Source organism: Oncorhynchus mykiss, chromosome 21 (assembly GCF_057628025.1).
Source record: "Oncorhynchus mykiss isolate SJ-2025 chromosome 21, ASM5762802v1, whole genome shotgun sequence".
Classification (NCBI taxonomy): Eukaryota; Metazoa; Chordata; class Actinopteri; order Salmoniformes; family Salmonidae; genus Oncorhynchus; species Oncorhynchus mykiss.
In genome coordinates this window covers 57,362,390-57,380,000 of record NC_143042.1, presented here as the reverse complement: position 1 = coordinate 57,380,000, position 17,611 = coordinate 57,362,390, and the positions used below count along the sequence as shown (strand labels likewise).

At 49.6% G+C, this 17,611-nt stretch overlaps 1 protein-coding gene across 1 annotated transcript in view; it reads left to right on the top strand.

The window, feature by feature from the left end:
• cyp17a2 (cytochrome P450, family 17, subfamily A, polypeptide 2) overlaps positions 1–17,611 on the top strand; it is a 45,573-nt gene that overhangs the window by 2,808 nt on the left and 25,154 nt on the right. Inside the window, exons 3-8 of the mRNA XM_036958440.2 lie at positions 1,587–1,725; positions 1,865–1,962; positions 2,328–2,459; positions 7,053–7,139; positions 10,794–11,033; positions 11,194–11,363. Of these exons, the coding sequence (XP_036814335.2) occupies positions 1,587–1,725; positions 1,865–1,962; positions 2,328–2,459; positions 7,053–7,139; positions 10,794–11,033; positions 11,194–11,363 (866 nt within the window). The remainder of the gene's footprint in view (positions 1–1,586; positions 1,726–1,864; positions 1,963–2,327; positions 2,460–7,052; positions 7,140–10,793; positions 11,034–11,193; positions 11,364–17,611) is intronic.

The following is a 17,611-nucleotide window of genomic DNA, read 5'->3' as shown; positions in this document are numbered from 1 at the left end:
GTTGACTACAGAGTTGTTGACCCGGGGGGGGGGGGGGGGGACATAGCGTTCTCTCACTCCTCTCCCTCTCTCCCTCTCCCCTCCCTCTCTCTCCTCTCCTTTCCTCTCCTCTCCTCTCCTCTCCTCTCTTCTCTTCTCCTCCCCAGTTGACTACAGAGTTGTTGACCCGGGGGGGACGGACATTGCGTTCTCTGACTCCTCTCCTCTCCCTCTCTCCCTCTCCCTTCCCTTCCCTCTCCTCTCCCTCCCTCTCCTCTCCTCTCCTTTCCTCTCCTGTCCTCTCCTCTCCCTCCTCTCCTGTCCCTCCTCCCCAGTTGACTACAGAGTTGTTGACCCGAAGGGGGACATAGCGTTCTCTGACTCCTCTCCTCTCCCTCCCTCCCTCTCCTCTCCCTCCTCTCCAGTTGACTACAGAGTTGTTGACCAGGGGGGGAAGGACATAGCATTCTCTGACTACTCTCCTCTCCCTCCTCTCCAGTTGACTACAGAGTTGTTGACCGGGGGGGGAAGGACATAGCATTCTCTGACTCCTCTCCTCTCCCTCCTCTCCCTCTCCCCTCCCTCTCCTCTCCCTCCTCTCCCTCTCCCCTCCCTCTCCTCTCCCTCCTCTCCAGTTGACTACAGAGTTGTTGACCGGGGGGGGAAGGACATAGCATTCTCTGACTCCTCTCCTCTCCCTCCTCTCCCTCTCCCCTCCCTCTCCTCTCCCTCCTCTCCCTCTCCCCTCCCTCTCCTCTCCCTCCTCTCCAGTTGACTACAGAGTTGTTGACCAGGGGGGGGAAGGACATAGCATTCTCTGACTACTCTCCTCTCCCTCCTCCCCAGTTGACTACAGAGTTGTTGACCCGGGGGGGGGGGGGGGGGGGACGGACATAGCGTTCTCTGACTCCTCTCCTCTCCCTCTCTCCCTCTCCCCTCCCTCTCCTCCCTCCCTCCCTCTCCTCTCCTCTCCTCTCCCTCCTCCCCAGTTGACTACAGAGTTGTTGACCCGGGGGGGGACATAGCATTCTCTGACTCCTCTCCTCTCCCTCTCTCCCTCTCCCCTCCCTCTCCTCCCTCCCTCCCTCTCCTCTCCTTTCCTCTCCTCTCCTCTCCCTCCTCCCCAGTTGACTACAGAGTTGTTGACCGGGGGGGGGGGGGGGGACATAGCGTTCTCTGACTCCTCTCCCCTCCCTCTCCCCTCCCTCTCTCTCCTCTCCTCTCCTCTCCTCTCTTCTCTTCTCCTCTCCAGTTGGCTACAGAGTTGTTGACCCGGGGGGGGGGGGTGGACATAGCGTTCTCTGACTCCTCTCCTCTCCCTCCCTCCCTCTCCTCTCCCTCCTCCCCAGTTGACTACAGAGTTGTTGACCCGGGGGGGACGGACATTGCGTTCTCTGACTCCTCTCCTCTCCCTCTCTCCCTCTCCCTTCCCTTCCCTCTCCTCTCCCTCCCTCTCCTCTCCACTCCTTTCCTCTCCTGTCCTCTCCTCTCCCTCCTCTCCTGTCCCTCCTCCCCAGTTGACTACAGAGTTGTTGACCCGAAGGGGGACATAGCGTTCTCTGACTCCTCTCCTCTCCCTTCCTCCCTCTCCTCTCCCTCCTCTCCAGTTGACTACAGAGTTGTTGACCAGGGGGGGGAAGGACATAGCATTCTCTGACTACTCTCCTCTATGGAAGACCCACCGCAGGCTAGTACACAACTCCTTTACTCTGTTCGGAGAGGGGACCACCAAACTTCAGAGCATCGGTGAGGCCAAGGTGTGTGTGTGTGTGTGCACGCATGTGTGTGTGTGTTCAAATACTGTATCTGATTGTCTTCTGCATTTCTGTGTGTGTGTGTGTGTGTGTGTGTGTGTGTGTCTGTGTGTGTGTGTGTGTGTGTCCAGTACTAGAGGCAGTGGAGGCGCTGTGCTGTGACCTCCAGGCCAGCAGGGGGCAGGCTATTGACCCTGATCCTCCTCTGATGAGAGCTGTCACCAATGTGGTACTTATTGTTATTGATATCTATGTGTTGGCTGTAAGCACTGTAGTGGGTTTTTAGCTGCCCCTCTTAGCCAGGTCTCCCTCTTAGCCAGGTCTCCCTCTTGGCCAGGTCTATCTCTTGGCCAGGTCTCCCTCTTAGCCAGGTCTCCCTCTTGGCCAGGTCTCCCTCTTGGCCAGGTCTCCCTCTTGGCCAGGTCTCCCTCTTGGCCAGGTCTCCCTCATGGCCAGGTCTCCCCCTTGGCCAGGTCTCCCTCTTGGCCAGGTCTCCCTTGTAACAGAGGTCTTCTAACTGGCTGGATAATAAAAGTCTAAGTATATCACCACCATATGAATAAACATGTCTGACCTTTGATCCTTGACCTTTAGGTGTGTACCCTGGTGTTCAGCTCCACCTACCAACATGGTGACCCTGAGCTGACCACTGTGATGGAATACAACGACGGTATCGTCCAGACCATCGCTAGAGGGGGGCTAGTTGACATCTTCCCCTGGCTACGGGTAGGAGACTCACACGCAACTGATACCAATAGGTGAACAGGTTGTTGAGATGTACAGTGCTGTGGAAAAGTATTTTCCTGATTTCTGATTTTTTTAACATTTTTGTCAGACTTAAATGTTTCAGATCATCAAACAAATTTAAACATTACACAAAGAAAACCCAAGAAAACACAAAATGCAGTTTTTAAGTGATGATTTTATTTATTAAGGGAAAAAAGCTATCCGAACCTTCATGGCCCTATGTGACAAAGTAATTGCCACCTAAACCTAATAACTGGTTGTGCCACCCTCAGCATCAACAACTGCAATCTAGCGTTTGTGATAACTGGCAATGAGTCTTTCACATCGCTGTGGGGGAATTTTGGCCCACTCTTCATTTGCAAAATTGTTTTAATTCAGCCACATTGGAGGGTTTTCGAGCATGAACCTCCTTTTTAAGGTCACGCCACAGCATCTCAATCGGATTCAAGTCTGGACTTTGACTAGGCCACTCCAAAATCTTTTTTTTAAGCCATTCAGAGGTGGACTTGCTGGTGTGTTTCGGATCATTGTCCTGCTGCAGAACCCAAGTGCGCTTCAGCTTCAGGTCATGAACTGATGGCCGGACATTCTCCTTCAGGATTTTTTGGTAGAGAGCAGAATTCACGCTTCAGCTTGAGGTCATGAACTGATGGCCGGACATTCTCCTTCAGGGTTTCTTGGTAGAGAGCAGAACTCACGCTTCAGCTTGAGGTCATGAACTGATGGCCGGACATTCTCCTTCAGGGTTTCTTGGTAGAGAGCAGAACTCACGCTTCAGCTTGAGGTCATGAACTGATGGCCGGACATTCTCCTTCAGGGTTTCTTGGTAGAGAGCAGAACTCATGGTTCCACCAATCACAGCAAGTCGTCCAGGTCCTGAAGCAGCAAAGCAGCCCCAGACCATCACACTACCACCACCATATTGGACTGTTGGTATGATGTTCTTTTTCTGAAATGCAGTGTTACTTTTACGGCACATGTCACGGGACGCACACCTTCCAAAAAGTTCAACTTTTGTCTCATCAGTCAACAGAATATTTTCCCGAAAGTCTTGGGAATCATCAAGATGTTTTTTTTCCAAAAGTGAGATGAGCCTTTATGTTCTTTTTGGTCAGCAGTGGTTTTCGCCTTGGAACTCTGCCATGGATGCCATTGTTGCCCAGTCTCTTTCTTATGGTTGAGTCATGGACACTGACCTTAACTGAGGCAAGTGAGGCCTGCAGTTCTTTAGATGTTGTTGTGGGTCATTTTGTGACCTCTTGGATGATTCGTCGCTGAGCTCTTGGGGTAATTTTGGTTGGCCGGCCACTCCAGGGAAGGTTTACCACTGTTCCAAATGTTCTCCATTTGTGGATAATGTCTCTCACCGTGGTTGGTTGGAGTCCCAAGGCTTTAGAAATGGCTTTGTAACCCTTTCCAGACTGATAGATCTCAATTACTTTGTTTCTCATCTGTTCCTGAATTTCTTTGGATCACGGCATGATGTCTTGCTTTTTGAGATCTTTTGGCCTACTTCACTTTGTCAGACAGGTCCTCTTTCAGTGATTTCTTGATTCAACAGGTCTGGCAGTCATCAGGCCTGGCAGTAATCAGGTCTGGCAGTTATCAGGTCTGGCAGTAATCAGGCCTGGCAGTAATCAAGTCTGTCAGTAATCAGGTCTGGCAGTAATCAGGTCTGGCAGTAATCAGGTCTGGCAGTAATCAGGCCTGGCAGTAATCAGGCCTGGCAGTAATCAGGTCTGTCAGTAATCAGTCCTGGGTGTGGCAAGTGAAATTGACAGTAATTCGGTCTGGCAGTAATCAGGTCTGGCAGTAATCAGGTCTGGCAGTAATCAGGCCTGGGTGTGGCTAGTGAAATTGACAGTAATCAGGTCTGGCAGTAATCAGGTCTGGCAGTAATCAGGCCTGTCAGTAATCAGGTCTGTCAGTAATCAGGTCTGTCAGTAATCAGGTCTGTCAGTCATCAGGTCTGTCAGTAATCAGGTCTGTCAGTAATCAGGCCGGGGTGTGGCTAGTGAAATTGACAGTAATCAGGTCTGGCAGTCATCAGGCCTGGCAGTAATCAGGTCTGTCAGTAATCAGGCCTGGGTGTGGCTAGTGAAATTGACAGTAATCAGGTCTGGCAGTCATCAGGCCTGGCATTAATCAGGTCTGTCAGTAATCAGGCCTGGGTGTGGCTAGTGAAATTGACAGTAATCAGGTCTGGGTGTGGTTAGTGAAATTGTCAGTAATCAGGCCTGGGTGTGGTTAGTGAAATTGACAGTAATCAGGTCTGTCAGTAATCAGGTCTGGCAGTAATCAGGTCTGTCAGTAATCAGGTCTGGGTGTGGCTAGTGAAATTGACAGTAATCAGGTCTGTCAGTAATCAGGCCTGTCAGTAATCAGGTCTGTCAGTAATCGGGTCTGTCAGTCATCAGGTCTGTCAGTCATCAGGTCTGTCAGTAATCAGGTCTGTCAGTAATCAGGCATGGGTGTGGCTAGTGAAATTGACAGTAATCAGGTCTGGGTGTGGTTAGTGAAATTGTCAGTAATCAGGCCTGGGTGTGGTTAGTGAAATTGACAGTAATCAGGTCTGTCAGTAATCAGGTCTGGCAGTAATCAGGTCTGTCAGTAATCAGGTCTGGGTGTGGCTAGTGAAATTGACAGTAATCAGGTCTGTCAGTAATCAGGCCTGTCAGTAATCAGGTCTGTCAGTAATCGGGTCTGTCAGTCATCAGGTCTGTCAGTCATCAGGTCTGTCAGTAATCAGGTCTGTCAGTAATCAGGCATGGGTGTGGCTAGTGAAATTGACAGTAATTAGGCCTGTCAGTAATCAGGTCTGTCAGTAATCAGGTCTGTCAGTAATCAGGCCTGGGTGTGGCTAGTGAAATTGACAGTAATCAGGTCTGGCAGTAATCAGGCCTGGGTGTGGCTAGTGAAATTGACAGTAATCAGGTCTGGCAGTAATCAGGTCTGGGTGTGGCAGTAATCATGCCTGGGTGTGGCTAGTGAAATTGACAGTAATCAGGCCTGGGTGTGGCAAGTGAAATTGAACTCAGCTTTCCACAGTACATTCATGATTTAACAAGGGGGAGGTACAATTACTTTGTCACACAGGGCCATGAAGGTTCGGATAGCTTTTTCCCTTATTAAATAAAATGATCACTTAAAAACTTCATTTTGTGTTTACTTGGGTTATCCTTGTGTAATATTTAAATGTGTTTGATGATCTGAAAGTGTGACAAATGTGCAAAAAAATCAGAAATCAGGAAGGGGGCAAATACTTTTCTAGTTGTCACCCTATGTCAGTAGTTTGTGTTTAATTTAATTTAAATTTCATTAAGTTGTTTAATTTCAGACCACTGTTGGTTTGCTGATGTCACGACTTATCTCACGATCACCATATAACAAAAGTGGTTATGTTGAGATCACGAGATAATCAAAAGCATCAACATTAATTTGTTACCTGCAAAAAAAGAAACGTCCCTTTTTCAGGACCCTGTCTTTCAAATATCGTTAGTAAAAAATCCAAATAACTTCACAGATCTTCATTGTAAAGGGTTTAGATTTATTTTAAGACACTAACAGCTTACAGACGGTAGGCAAATAAAACCTCTTCGGGTTAGGGGGCGGTATTTCGCGTCCGGATGAAAAGCGTACCCAAAGTAAACTGCCTGCTACTCAGGCCCAGAATCGAGGATATGCATATAATTGGTCGATTTTTTAGGTGTTTTCAATGGGGTTTCTATGTGGATCTTGCCTGCAGTTCCATGGTTTTGCCTGCCAATCCACTGGATGAAATTGGTTGATGTTTTTCCTCTGAGAAATGAAGAAGTAGCCATTTCCAGTCTGGGTGGATAGCCAAGTGTACTGTTGTGGTTGGGGCGCGCGTCCTGAAAGCTCGCTCCACATTGTTTTTATCCGCTATTGAACGCAGTTTATCCCGTCTTAAATGCTATCGATTATTCACCTTAAAAAATACCTAAAGTTGGATTAGGAAAGTTGTTTGAAATGTTTGGACAAAGATTACAGGTAACTTATTAGATATTTTGTAGTCATGTTGCGAGAGTTGGAACCGGTGTTTTTCTGAATCAAACGCGTCAAATGTATTGATATTTTGGGTATATAACGACAGAATTGATCGATCAAAAGGACCATTTGTGATGTTATGTAGTGGAGTGTCAACAGAAGAAGCTCTTCAAAGGTAAAGGCATGAATTACAGTGCCTTGCGAAAGTATTCGGCCCCCTTGAACTTTGCGACCTTTTGCCACATTTCAGGCTTCAAACATAAAGATATAAAACTGTATTTTTTTGTGAAGAATCAACAACAAGTGGGACACAATCATGAAGTGGAACGACATTTATTGGATATTTCAAACTTTTTTAACAAATCAAAACTTGGGCGTGCAAAATTATTCACAGCTGCACAGCTGCGCGTCAGTCTGCCACAACATGATAGTTGCGGGACCAAAACACCGTGAGAACTTTAGCCTCGTGCTCGTGCTTCGTACTCTTAGTTGTGGTGAAAATCGTGCTGATATATTGTTGTGCATCTCGCTGAGTCTTTCAACTCTCTCCTGTCTCTGCTGTAGTTTCTCCCCAACCAGACTCTGACCACGCTGACAGAGTGTATCGCCATCAGGGATCAGCTGCTCAGCAAGAAGCTAGAGGAACACAAGGTGAACACACACACACGCACACTCCACATGAGATTGGTGGCACCTTAATTGGGGAGGAGGGGCTCATGGTATTGCCTGGAATGGAATCAGTGGAACGGTATCAAACACCTGGTTTCCATGGTTTCCATGGTTTCCATGGTTTCCATGGTTTCCAGGTGTTTGATGTCGTTCCATTTCCAGGCAGCTTCCACTGACACACACATATACACACACACACACACACGCACATACGCACACACGCACACACGCACACACGCACACACACACACACACAAACAACTCCGAAAAAGAGGGAAACGAGGCGGTCTTCTGGTCAGACTCCGGAGACGGGCACACCGTGCACCACTCCCTAGCATTCTTCTTGCCAATGTCCAGTCTCTTGACAACAAGATTGATGAAATCCGAGCAAGGGTAGCATTCCAGAGGGACATCAGAGACTGTAACGTTCTTTGCTTCACGGAAACGTGGCTCACTGGAGAGACTCTATCCGAAGCGGTGCAGCCAACGGGTTTCTCCACACATCGTGCAGACAGAAACAAACAACTTTCTGGTAAGAAGAGGGGCGGGGGCGTATGCCTTATGACTAACGTGACATGGTGTGATGAAAGAAACATACAGGAACTCAAATCCTTCTGTTCACCTGATTTAGAATTCCTCACAATCAAATGTAGACCGCATTATCTACCAAGAGAATTCTCTTCGATTATAATCACAGCCGTATATATCCCCCCCCAAGCAGACACATCGATGGCTCTGAACAAACGTGATTTAACTCTTTGCAAACTGGAAACCATTCATCCAGAGGCTGCATTCATTGTAGCTGGGGATTTTAACAAGGCTAATCTGAAAACAAGACTCCCTAAATTTTATCAGCATATCGATTGCGCAACCAGGGGTGGAAAGACCTTGGATCATTGTTACTCTAACTTCCGGAGCGCATATAAGGCCCTGCCCCGCCCCCCTTTCGGAAAAGCTGACCACGACTCCATTTTGTTGATCCCTGCCTACAGACAGAAACTAAAACAAGAGGCTCCCACGCTGAGGTCTGTCCAACGCTGGTCCGACCAAGCTGACTCCACACTCCAAGACTGCTTCCACCACGTGGACTGGGACATGTTTCGTATTGCATCAGACAACAACATTGACGAATACGCTGATTCGGTGTGTGAGTTCATTAGAACGTGCGTTGAAGATGTCGTTCCCATAGCAACGATTAAAACATTCCCTAACCAGAAACCGTGGATTGATGGCAGCATTCGCGTGAAACTGAAAGCGCGAACCACTGCTTTTAATCAGGGGAAGGTGTCTGGTAACATGACCGAATACAAACAGTGCAGCTATTCCCTCCGCAAGGCTATCAAACAAGCTAAGCGTCAGTACAGAGACAAAGTAGAATCTCAATTCAACGGCTCAGACACAAGAGGCATGTGGCAGGGTCTACAGTCAATCACGGACTACAGGAAGAAATCCAGCCCAGTCACGGACCAGGATGTCCTGCTCCCAGGCAGACTAAATAACTTTTTTGCCCGCTTTGAGGACAATACAGTGCCACTGACACGGCCTGCAACGAAAACATGCGGTCTCTCCTTCACTGCAGCCGAGGTGAGTAAGACATTTAAACGTGTTAACCCTCGCAAGGCTGCAGGCCCAGACGGCATCCCCAGCCGCGCCCTCAGAGCATGCGCAGACCAGCTGGCCGGTGTGTTTACGGACATATTCAATCAATCCCTATACCAGTCTGCTGTTCCCACATGCTTCAAGAGGGCCACCATTGTTCATGTTCCCAAGAAAGCTAAGGTAACTGAGCTAAACGACTACCGCCCCGTAGCACTCACTTCCGTCATCATGAAGTGCTTTGAGAGACTAGTCAAGGACCATATCACCTCCACCCTACCTGACACCCTAGACCCACTCCAATTTGCTTACCGCCCAAATAGGTCCACAGACGATGCAATCTCAACCACACTGCACACCGCCCTAACCCATCTGGACAAGAGGAATACCTATGTGAGAATGCTGTTCATTGACTACAGCTCGGCATTCAACACCATAGTACCCTCCAAGCTCGTCATCAAGCTCGAGACCCTGGGTCTCGACCCCGCCCTGTGCAACTGGGTACTGGACTTCCTGACGGGCCGCCCCCAGGTGGTGAGGGTAGGCAACAACATCTCCTCCCCGCTGATCCTCAACACTGGGGCCCCACAAGGGTGCGTTTTGAGCCCTCTCCTTCACCCCTGTTCACCCACGACTGCGTGGCCACGCACGCCTCCAACTCAATCATCAAGTTTGCGGACGACACAACAGTGGTAGGCTTGATTACCAACAACGACGAGACGGCCTACAGGGAGGAGGTGAGGGCCCTCGGAGTGTGGTGTCAGGAAAATAACCTCACACTCAACGTCAACAAAACTAAGGAGATGATTGTGGACTTCAGGAAACAGCAGAGGGAACACCCCCCTATCCACATCGATGGAACAGTAGTGGAGAGGGTAGCAAGTTTTAAGTTCCTCGGCATACACATCACAGACAAACTGAATTGGTCCACTCACACAGACAGCATTGTGAAGAAGGCGCAGCAGCGCCTCTTCAACCTCAGGAGGCTGAAGAAATTCGGCTTGTCACCAAAAGCACTCACAAACTTCTACAGATGCACAATCGAGAGCATCCTGGCGGGCTGTATCACCGCCTGGTACGGCAACTGCTCCGCCCTCAACCGTAAGGCTCTCCAGAGGGTGGTGAGGTCTGCACAACGCATCACCGGGGGCAAACTACCTGCCCTCCAGGACACCTACACCACCCGATGTCACAGGAAGGCCATAAAGATCATCAAGGACATCAACCACCCGAGCCACTGCCTGTTCACCCCGCTATCATCCAGAAGGCGAGGTCAGTACAGGTGCATCAAAGCTGGGACCGAGAGACTGAAAAACAGCTTCTATCTCAAGGCCATCAGACTGTTAAACAGCCACCACTAACATTGAGTGGCTGCTGCCAACACACTGACACTGACTCAACTCCAGCCACTTTAATAATGGGAATTGATGGGAAATGATGTAAATATATCACTAGCCACTTTAAACAATGCTACCTTATATAATGTTACTTACCCTACATTATCTCATATGCATACGTATATACTGTACTCTATATCATCGACTGTATCCTTATGTAATACATGTATCACTAGCCACTTTAAACTATGCCACTTTGGTTACATACTCATCTCATTTGTACATACTGTACTCGATACCATCTACTGTATCTTGCCTATGCTGCTCTGTACCATCACTCATTCATATATCCTTATGTACATATTCTTTATCCCCTTACACTGTGTACAAGACAGTAGTTTTGGAATTGTTAGTTAGATTACTTGTTGGTTATTACTGCATTGTCGGAACTAGAAGCACAAGCATTTCGCTACACTCGCATTAACATCTGCTAACCATGTGTATGTGACAAATAAAATTTGATTTCATTTGATTTTGACACACACACACACACACACACACACACACACACACACACACACACACACACACACACACACACACACACACACACACACACACACACACACAGAGGGAAAGTGGACAGGGAAAGGAAGCCATCCCACAGTATTGAGACACAGACTTGACATCTGATCCTCTGCAGGTGTCGCTGATCGGCGGGGAGCCACGTGACCTGCTGGACGCTCTGCTGCAGGGTCAGACGAGGATCAAACATAACCAGGGGTCAGGGGTCAGAGGTCAGGGGTTAGGAGTGGAGCAGGAAGAGGAGGGGATCAGTGACGACCACGTCTTGATGACTGCGGCTGAAGTATTCGGCGCCGGAGTAGAGACCACATCGACGACATTACTCTGGGTCCTGGCCTTCCTCCTGCACCACCCACAGGTAGGAGGAGTAACAAGGGGAGGTGGGGACTGGGGGAGGAGGGAGAAAACCAACTGAGAAAAATGAAGAGACATAGAGAAGTTATAGGAACCACAGAAGTTATATTCAAATCTGCTCTCAACTGAACTGTCTCGTCCATCCCCCTAACCCCCCAACCCAGGTTCAGGAGCGTGTGCAGAAGGAGCTGGATGAGGTGGTGGGTTGTGGGAGGAGTCCAGATGTGTCAGACCGCACTCACCTGCCCTATCTGGACTCTGTCATCAATGAGGTCATGAGGATACGGCCTGTCAGCCCCATCCTCATTCCTCACACCGCCCTGACTCACAGCAGGTAACTAACACACCTGACCTACCTCACCTGTCATAGTCCCCATCCCTCACACCGCCATGACTCACAGCAGGTAACTAACACACCTGGCTTACCTCACCTGTTGTAGTCCCATCACTCACACCGCCCTGACTCACAGTAGGTACCTAACACACCTGACCTACCTCACCTGTTATAGTCCCATCCCTTCTAAATCACAGCAGGTAACTAACACACCTGACCTACCTCACCTGTTATAGTCCCATCCATCACACCGCCCTGACTCACAGCAGGTAACTAACACACCGGACCTACCTCACCTGTTATAGTCCCATCCCTTACACCGCCCTGACTCACACCGCCCTGACTCACAGCAGGTAACTAACACAACTGACCTACCTCACCTGACCTGACCTACCTCACCTGTTATACAACAGAAAACTAACACACCTGACCTACCTCACCTGTTATAGTCCCATCCCTCACACCGCCCTGACTCACAGCAGGTAACTAACACACCTGACATACCTCACCTGTTATAGTCCCATCTCTCACACCACCCTGACTCACAGCAGGTAACTAACACACCTGACCCACCACACCTGTTATGGTCCACATCGCTCACACGTCCCTGACTCACAGCAGGTACCTAACATACCTGACCTACCTCACCTGCTATAGTCCCGTCAATCACACCGCCCTGACTCACAGCAGGTAACTAACACACCTGACCTACCTCACCTATTATAGTCCCTTGCCTCACTCCGCCCTGACTCAACTGTTATAGTCCCATCCCTTCTGACTCACAGCAGGTAACTAACACACCTGACCTACCTCACCTGTTATAGTCCCCATCCCTTCTGACTCACAGCAGGTAACTAACACACCTGACCTACCTCACCTGTTATAGTCCCATCTCTCACAGCACCCTGACTCACAAAAGAAAACTAACACACCTGACATACCTCACACCGCCCTGACTCACAGTAGATAATTAACACACCTGACCTACCTAACCTGTTATAGTCCCATCCCTCGCACCGCCCTGACTCAAAGCAGGTAACTAACACACCTGACCTACCTCACCTGTTATAGTCCCATCCCTCACACCGGCCTGATTCACAGCAGGTAACTAACACACCTGACATACCTCACCTGTTATAGTCCCATCCCTCACACCACCCTGACTCACAGCAGGTAACTAACACACCTGACATACCTCACCTGTTATAGTCCCATCCCTCACACCGCCCTGACTCACAGCAGGTAACTAACACACCTGACCTACCTCACCTGTTATAGTCTCATCCCTTCTGACTCACAGCAGGTAACTAACACACCTGACCTACCTCACCTGTTATAGTCGCATCCCTCACACCGCATTGACTCACAGCAGGTAACTAACACACCTGACCTACCTCACCTGTTATAGTCGCATCCCTCACACCGCCCTGACTCACAGTAGGTAACTAACACACCTGACTTACCTCACACCGCCCTGATTCACAGTAGCTAATTAACAGAACTGACCCACCTCACATGTTATAGTTCCATCCCTCACACCGCCCTGACTCACAGCAAGTAACTAACACACCTGAACTACCTCACCTGTTATAGTCCCCATCCCTCAAACCGCCCTGACTCACAGCAGGTAACTAACACACCTGACCTACCTCACCTGTCATTGTCCCATCCCTTCTGACTCACAGCAAGTAACTAACACACCTGACCTACCTCACGTGTTATAGTCGCATCCCTCACACCGCATTGACTCACAGCAGGTAACTAACACACCTGACCTACCTCACCTGTTATAGTCCCCATCCCTTCTGACTCACAGCAGGTAACTAACACACCTGACCTACATCACCTGTTATAGTCCCATCCCTCCCACCGCCCTGACTCAAAGCAGGTAACTAACACACCTGACCTACCTAACCTATTATAGTCCCATCCCTCACAGCACCCTGAATCACAACACAAAACTAACACACCTGACCTACCTCACCTGTTATAGTCCCATCCCTCACACCGCCCTGACTCACAGCATGTAACTAACACACCTGACATACCTCACCTGTTATAGTCCCATCCCTCACACCACCCTGACTCACAGCAGGTAACTAACACACCTGACCCACCACACCTGTTATGGTCCCCATCCCTCACACTGCCCTGACTCACAGCAGGTACCTAACATACCTGACCTACCTCACCTGTTATAGTCCCATCCCTCACACCACCCTGACTCACAGCAGGTAACTAACACACCTGACATACCTCACCTGTTATAGTCCCATCCCTCACACCGCCCTGACTCACAGCAGGTAACTAACACACCTGACCTACCTCACCTGTTATAGTCCCTTGCCTCACTCCGCCCTGACTCACAGTAGGTAACTAACACACCTGACCTACCTCAACTGTTATAGTCCCATCCCTTCTGACTCACAGCAGGTAACTAACACACCTGACCTACCTCACCTGTTATAGTCCGCATCCCTCACACGGCATTGACTCACAGCAGGTAACTAACACACCTGACCTACCTCACCTGTTATAGTCCCCATCCCTTCTGACTCACAGCAGGTAACTAACACACCTGACCTACCTAACCTGTTATAGTCCCATCCCTCGCACCGCCCTGACTCAAAGCAGGTAACTAACACACCTGACCTACCTCACCTGTTATAGTCCCATCCCTCACAGCACCCTGAATCACAACAGAAAACTAACACACCTGACCTACCTCACCTGTTATAGTCCCATCCCTCACACCGCCCTGACTCACAGCAGATAACTAACACACCTGACCTACCTCACCTGTTATAGTCGCATCCCTCACACCGCATTGACTCACAGCAGGTAACTAACACACCTGACCTACCTCACCTGTTATAGTCCATCCCTCACACCGCCCTGACTCACAGCAGGTAACTAACACACCTGACCTACCTCACCTGTTATAGTCCCATCCCTTCTGACTCACAACAGGTAACTAACACACCTGACCTACCTCACCTGTTATAGTCCCCATCCCTCACACCGCCCTGACTCACAGTAGCTAATTAACAGAACTGACCCACCTCACCTGTTATAGTTCCATCCCTCACACCGCCCTGACTCACAGCAAGTAACTAACACACCTGAACTACCTCACCTGTTATAGTCCCCATCCCTCACACCGCCCTGACTCACAGCAGGTAACTAACACACCTGACCTACCTCACCTGTCATAGTCCCCATCCCTTCTGACTCACAGCAGGAACCTAACACACCTGAACTACCTCACCTGTTATAGTCCCCATCCCTCACACCGCCCTGACTCACAGTAGGTAACTAACACACCTGACCTACCTCACCTGTTAGAGTCCCATCCCTCACATCGCCCTGACTCACAGCAGGTAACTAACACACCTGACCTACCTCACCTGTTATAGTCGCATCCCTCACACCGCATTGACTCACAGCAGGTAACTAACACACCTGACCTACCTCACCTGTTATAGTCCCCATCCCTTCTGACTCACAGCAGGTAACTAAGACACCTGACCTACCTCACCTATTATAGTCCCATCCCTCACAGCACCCTGAATCACAACAGAAAACTAACACACCTGACCTACCTCACCTGTTATAGTCCCATCCCTCACACCGCCCTGACTCACAGCAGGTAACTAACACACCTGACATACCTCACCTGTTATAGTCCCATCCCTCACACCACCCTGACTCACAGCAGGTAACTAACACACCTGACATACCTCACCTGTTATAGTCCCATCCCTCACACCGCCCTGACAAACAGCAGGTAACTAACACACCTGACCTACCTCACCTGTTATAGTCCCTTGCCTCACTCCGCCCTGACTCACAGTAGGTAACTAACACACCTGACCTACCTCAACTGTTATAGTCCCATCCCTTCTGACTCACAGCAGGTAACTAACACACCTGACATACCTCACCTGTTATAGTCCCATCCCTCACACCACCCTGACTCACAGCAGGTAACTAACACACCTGACCCACCACACCTGTTATGGTCCCCATCCCTCACACCGCCCTGACTCACAGCAGGTACCTAACATACCTGACCTACCTCACCTGCTATAGTCCCTTAAATCACACCGCCCTGACTCACAGCAGGTAACTAACACACCTGACCTACCTCATCTGTTATAGTCCCTTGCCTCACTCCGCCCTGACTCACAGTAGGTAACTAACACACCTGACCTACCTCAACTGTTATAGTCCCATCCCTTCTGACTCACAGCAGGTAACTAACACACCTGACCTACCTCACCTGTTATAGTCCCCATCCCTTCTGACTCACAGCAGGTAACTAACACACCTGACCTACCTCACCTGTTATATTCCCATCCCTCGCACCGCCCTGACTCAAAGCAGGTAACTAACACAACTGACCTACCTCACCTGTTATAGTCCCATCCCTCACAGCACCCTGACTCACAACAGAAAACTAACACACCTGACCTACCTAACCTGTTATAGTCCCATCCCTCGTACCGCCCTGACTCAAAGCAGGTAACTAACACACCTGACCTACCTCACCTGTTATAGTCCCATCCCTCACAGCACCCTGAATCACAACAGAAAACTAACACACCTGACCTACCTCACCTGTTATAGTCCCATCCCTCACACCGCCCTGACTCACAGCAGGTAACTAACACACCTGACATACCTCACCTGTTATAGTCCCATCCCTCACACCACCCTGACTCACAGCAGGTAACTAACACACCTGACATACCTCACCTGTTATAGTCCCATCCCTCACACCACCCTGACAAACAGCAGGTAACTAACACACCTGACCTACCTCACCTGTTATAGTCCCTTGCCTCACTCTGCCCTGACTCACAGTAGGTAACTAACACACCTGACCTACCTCAACTGTTATAGTCCCATCCCTTCTGACTCACAGCAGGTAACTAACACACCTGACCTACCTCACCTGTTATAGTCCCCATCCCTTCTGACTCACAGCAGGTAACTAACACACCTGACCTACCTCACCTGTTTTAGTCCCATCCCTCACAGCACCCTGACTCACAACAGAAAATTAACACACCTGACCTACCTAACCTGTTATAGTCCCATCCCTCGCACCGCCCTGACTCACAGCAGGTAACTAACACACCTGACCTACCTCACCTGTTATAGTCCCCATCCCTTCTGACTCACAGCAGGTAACTAAGACACCTGACCTACCTCACCTGTTTAGTCCCATCCCTCGCACCGCCCTGACTCAAAGCAGGTAACTAACACACCTGACCTACCTCACCTATTATAGTCCCATCCCTCACAGCACCCTGAATCACAACAGAAAACTAACACACCTGACCTACCTCACCTGTTATAGTCCCATCCCTCACACCGCCCTGACTCACAGCAGGTAACTAACACACCTGACATACCTCACCTGTTATAGTCCCATCCCTCACACCACCCTGACTCACAGCAGGTAACTAACACACCTGACCCACCACACCTGTTATGGTCCCCATCCCTCACACCGCCCTGACTCACAGCAGGTACCTAACATACCTGACCTACCTCACCTGCTATAGTCCCTTAAATCACACCGCCCTGACTCACAGCAGGTAACTAACACACCTGACCTACCTCACCTGTTATAGTCCCTTGCCTCACTCCGCCCTGACTCACAGTAGGTAACTAACACACCTGACCTACCTCAACTGTTATAGTCCCATCCCTTCTGACTCACAGCAGGTAACTAACACACCTGACCTACCTCACCTGTTATAGTCCCCATCCCTTCTGACTCACAGCAGGTAACTAACACACCTGACCTACCTCACCTGTTATAGTCCCATCCCTCGCACCGCCCTGACTCAAAGCAGGTAACTAACACACCTGACCTACCTCACCTGTTATAGTCCCATCCCTCACAGCACCCTGACTCACAACAGAAAACTAACACACCTGACCTACCTAACCTGTTATAGTCCTATCCCTCGTACCGCCCTGACTCAAAGCAGGTAACTAACACACCTGACCTACCTCACCTGTTATAGTCCCATCCCTCACAGCACCCTGAATCACAACAGAAAACTAACACACCTGACCTACCTCACCTGTTATAGTCCCATCCCTCACACCGCCCTGACTCACAGCAGGTAACTAACACACCTGACATACCTCACCTGTTATAGTCCCATCCCTCACACCACCCTGACTCACAGCAGGTAACTAACACACCTGACATACCTCACCTGTTATAG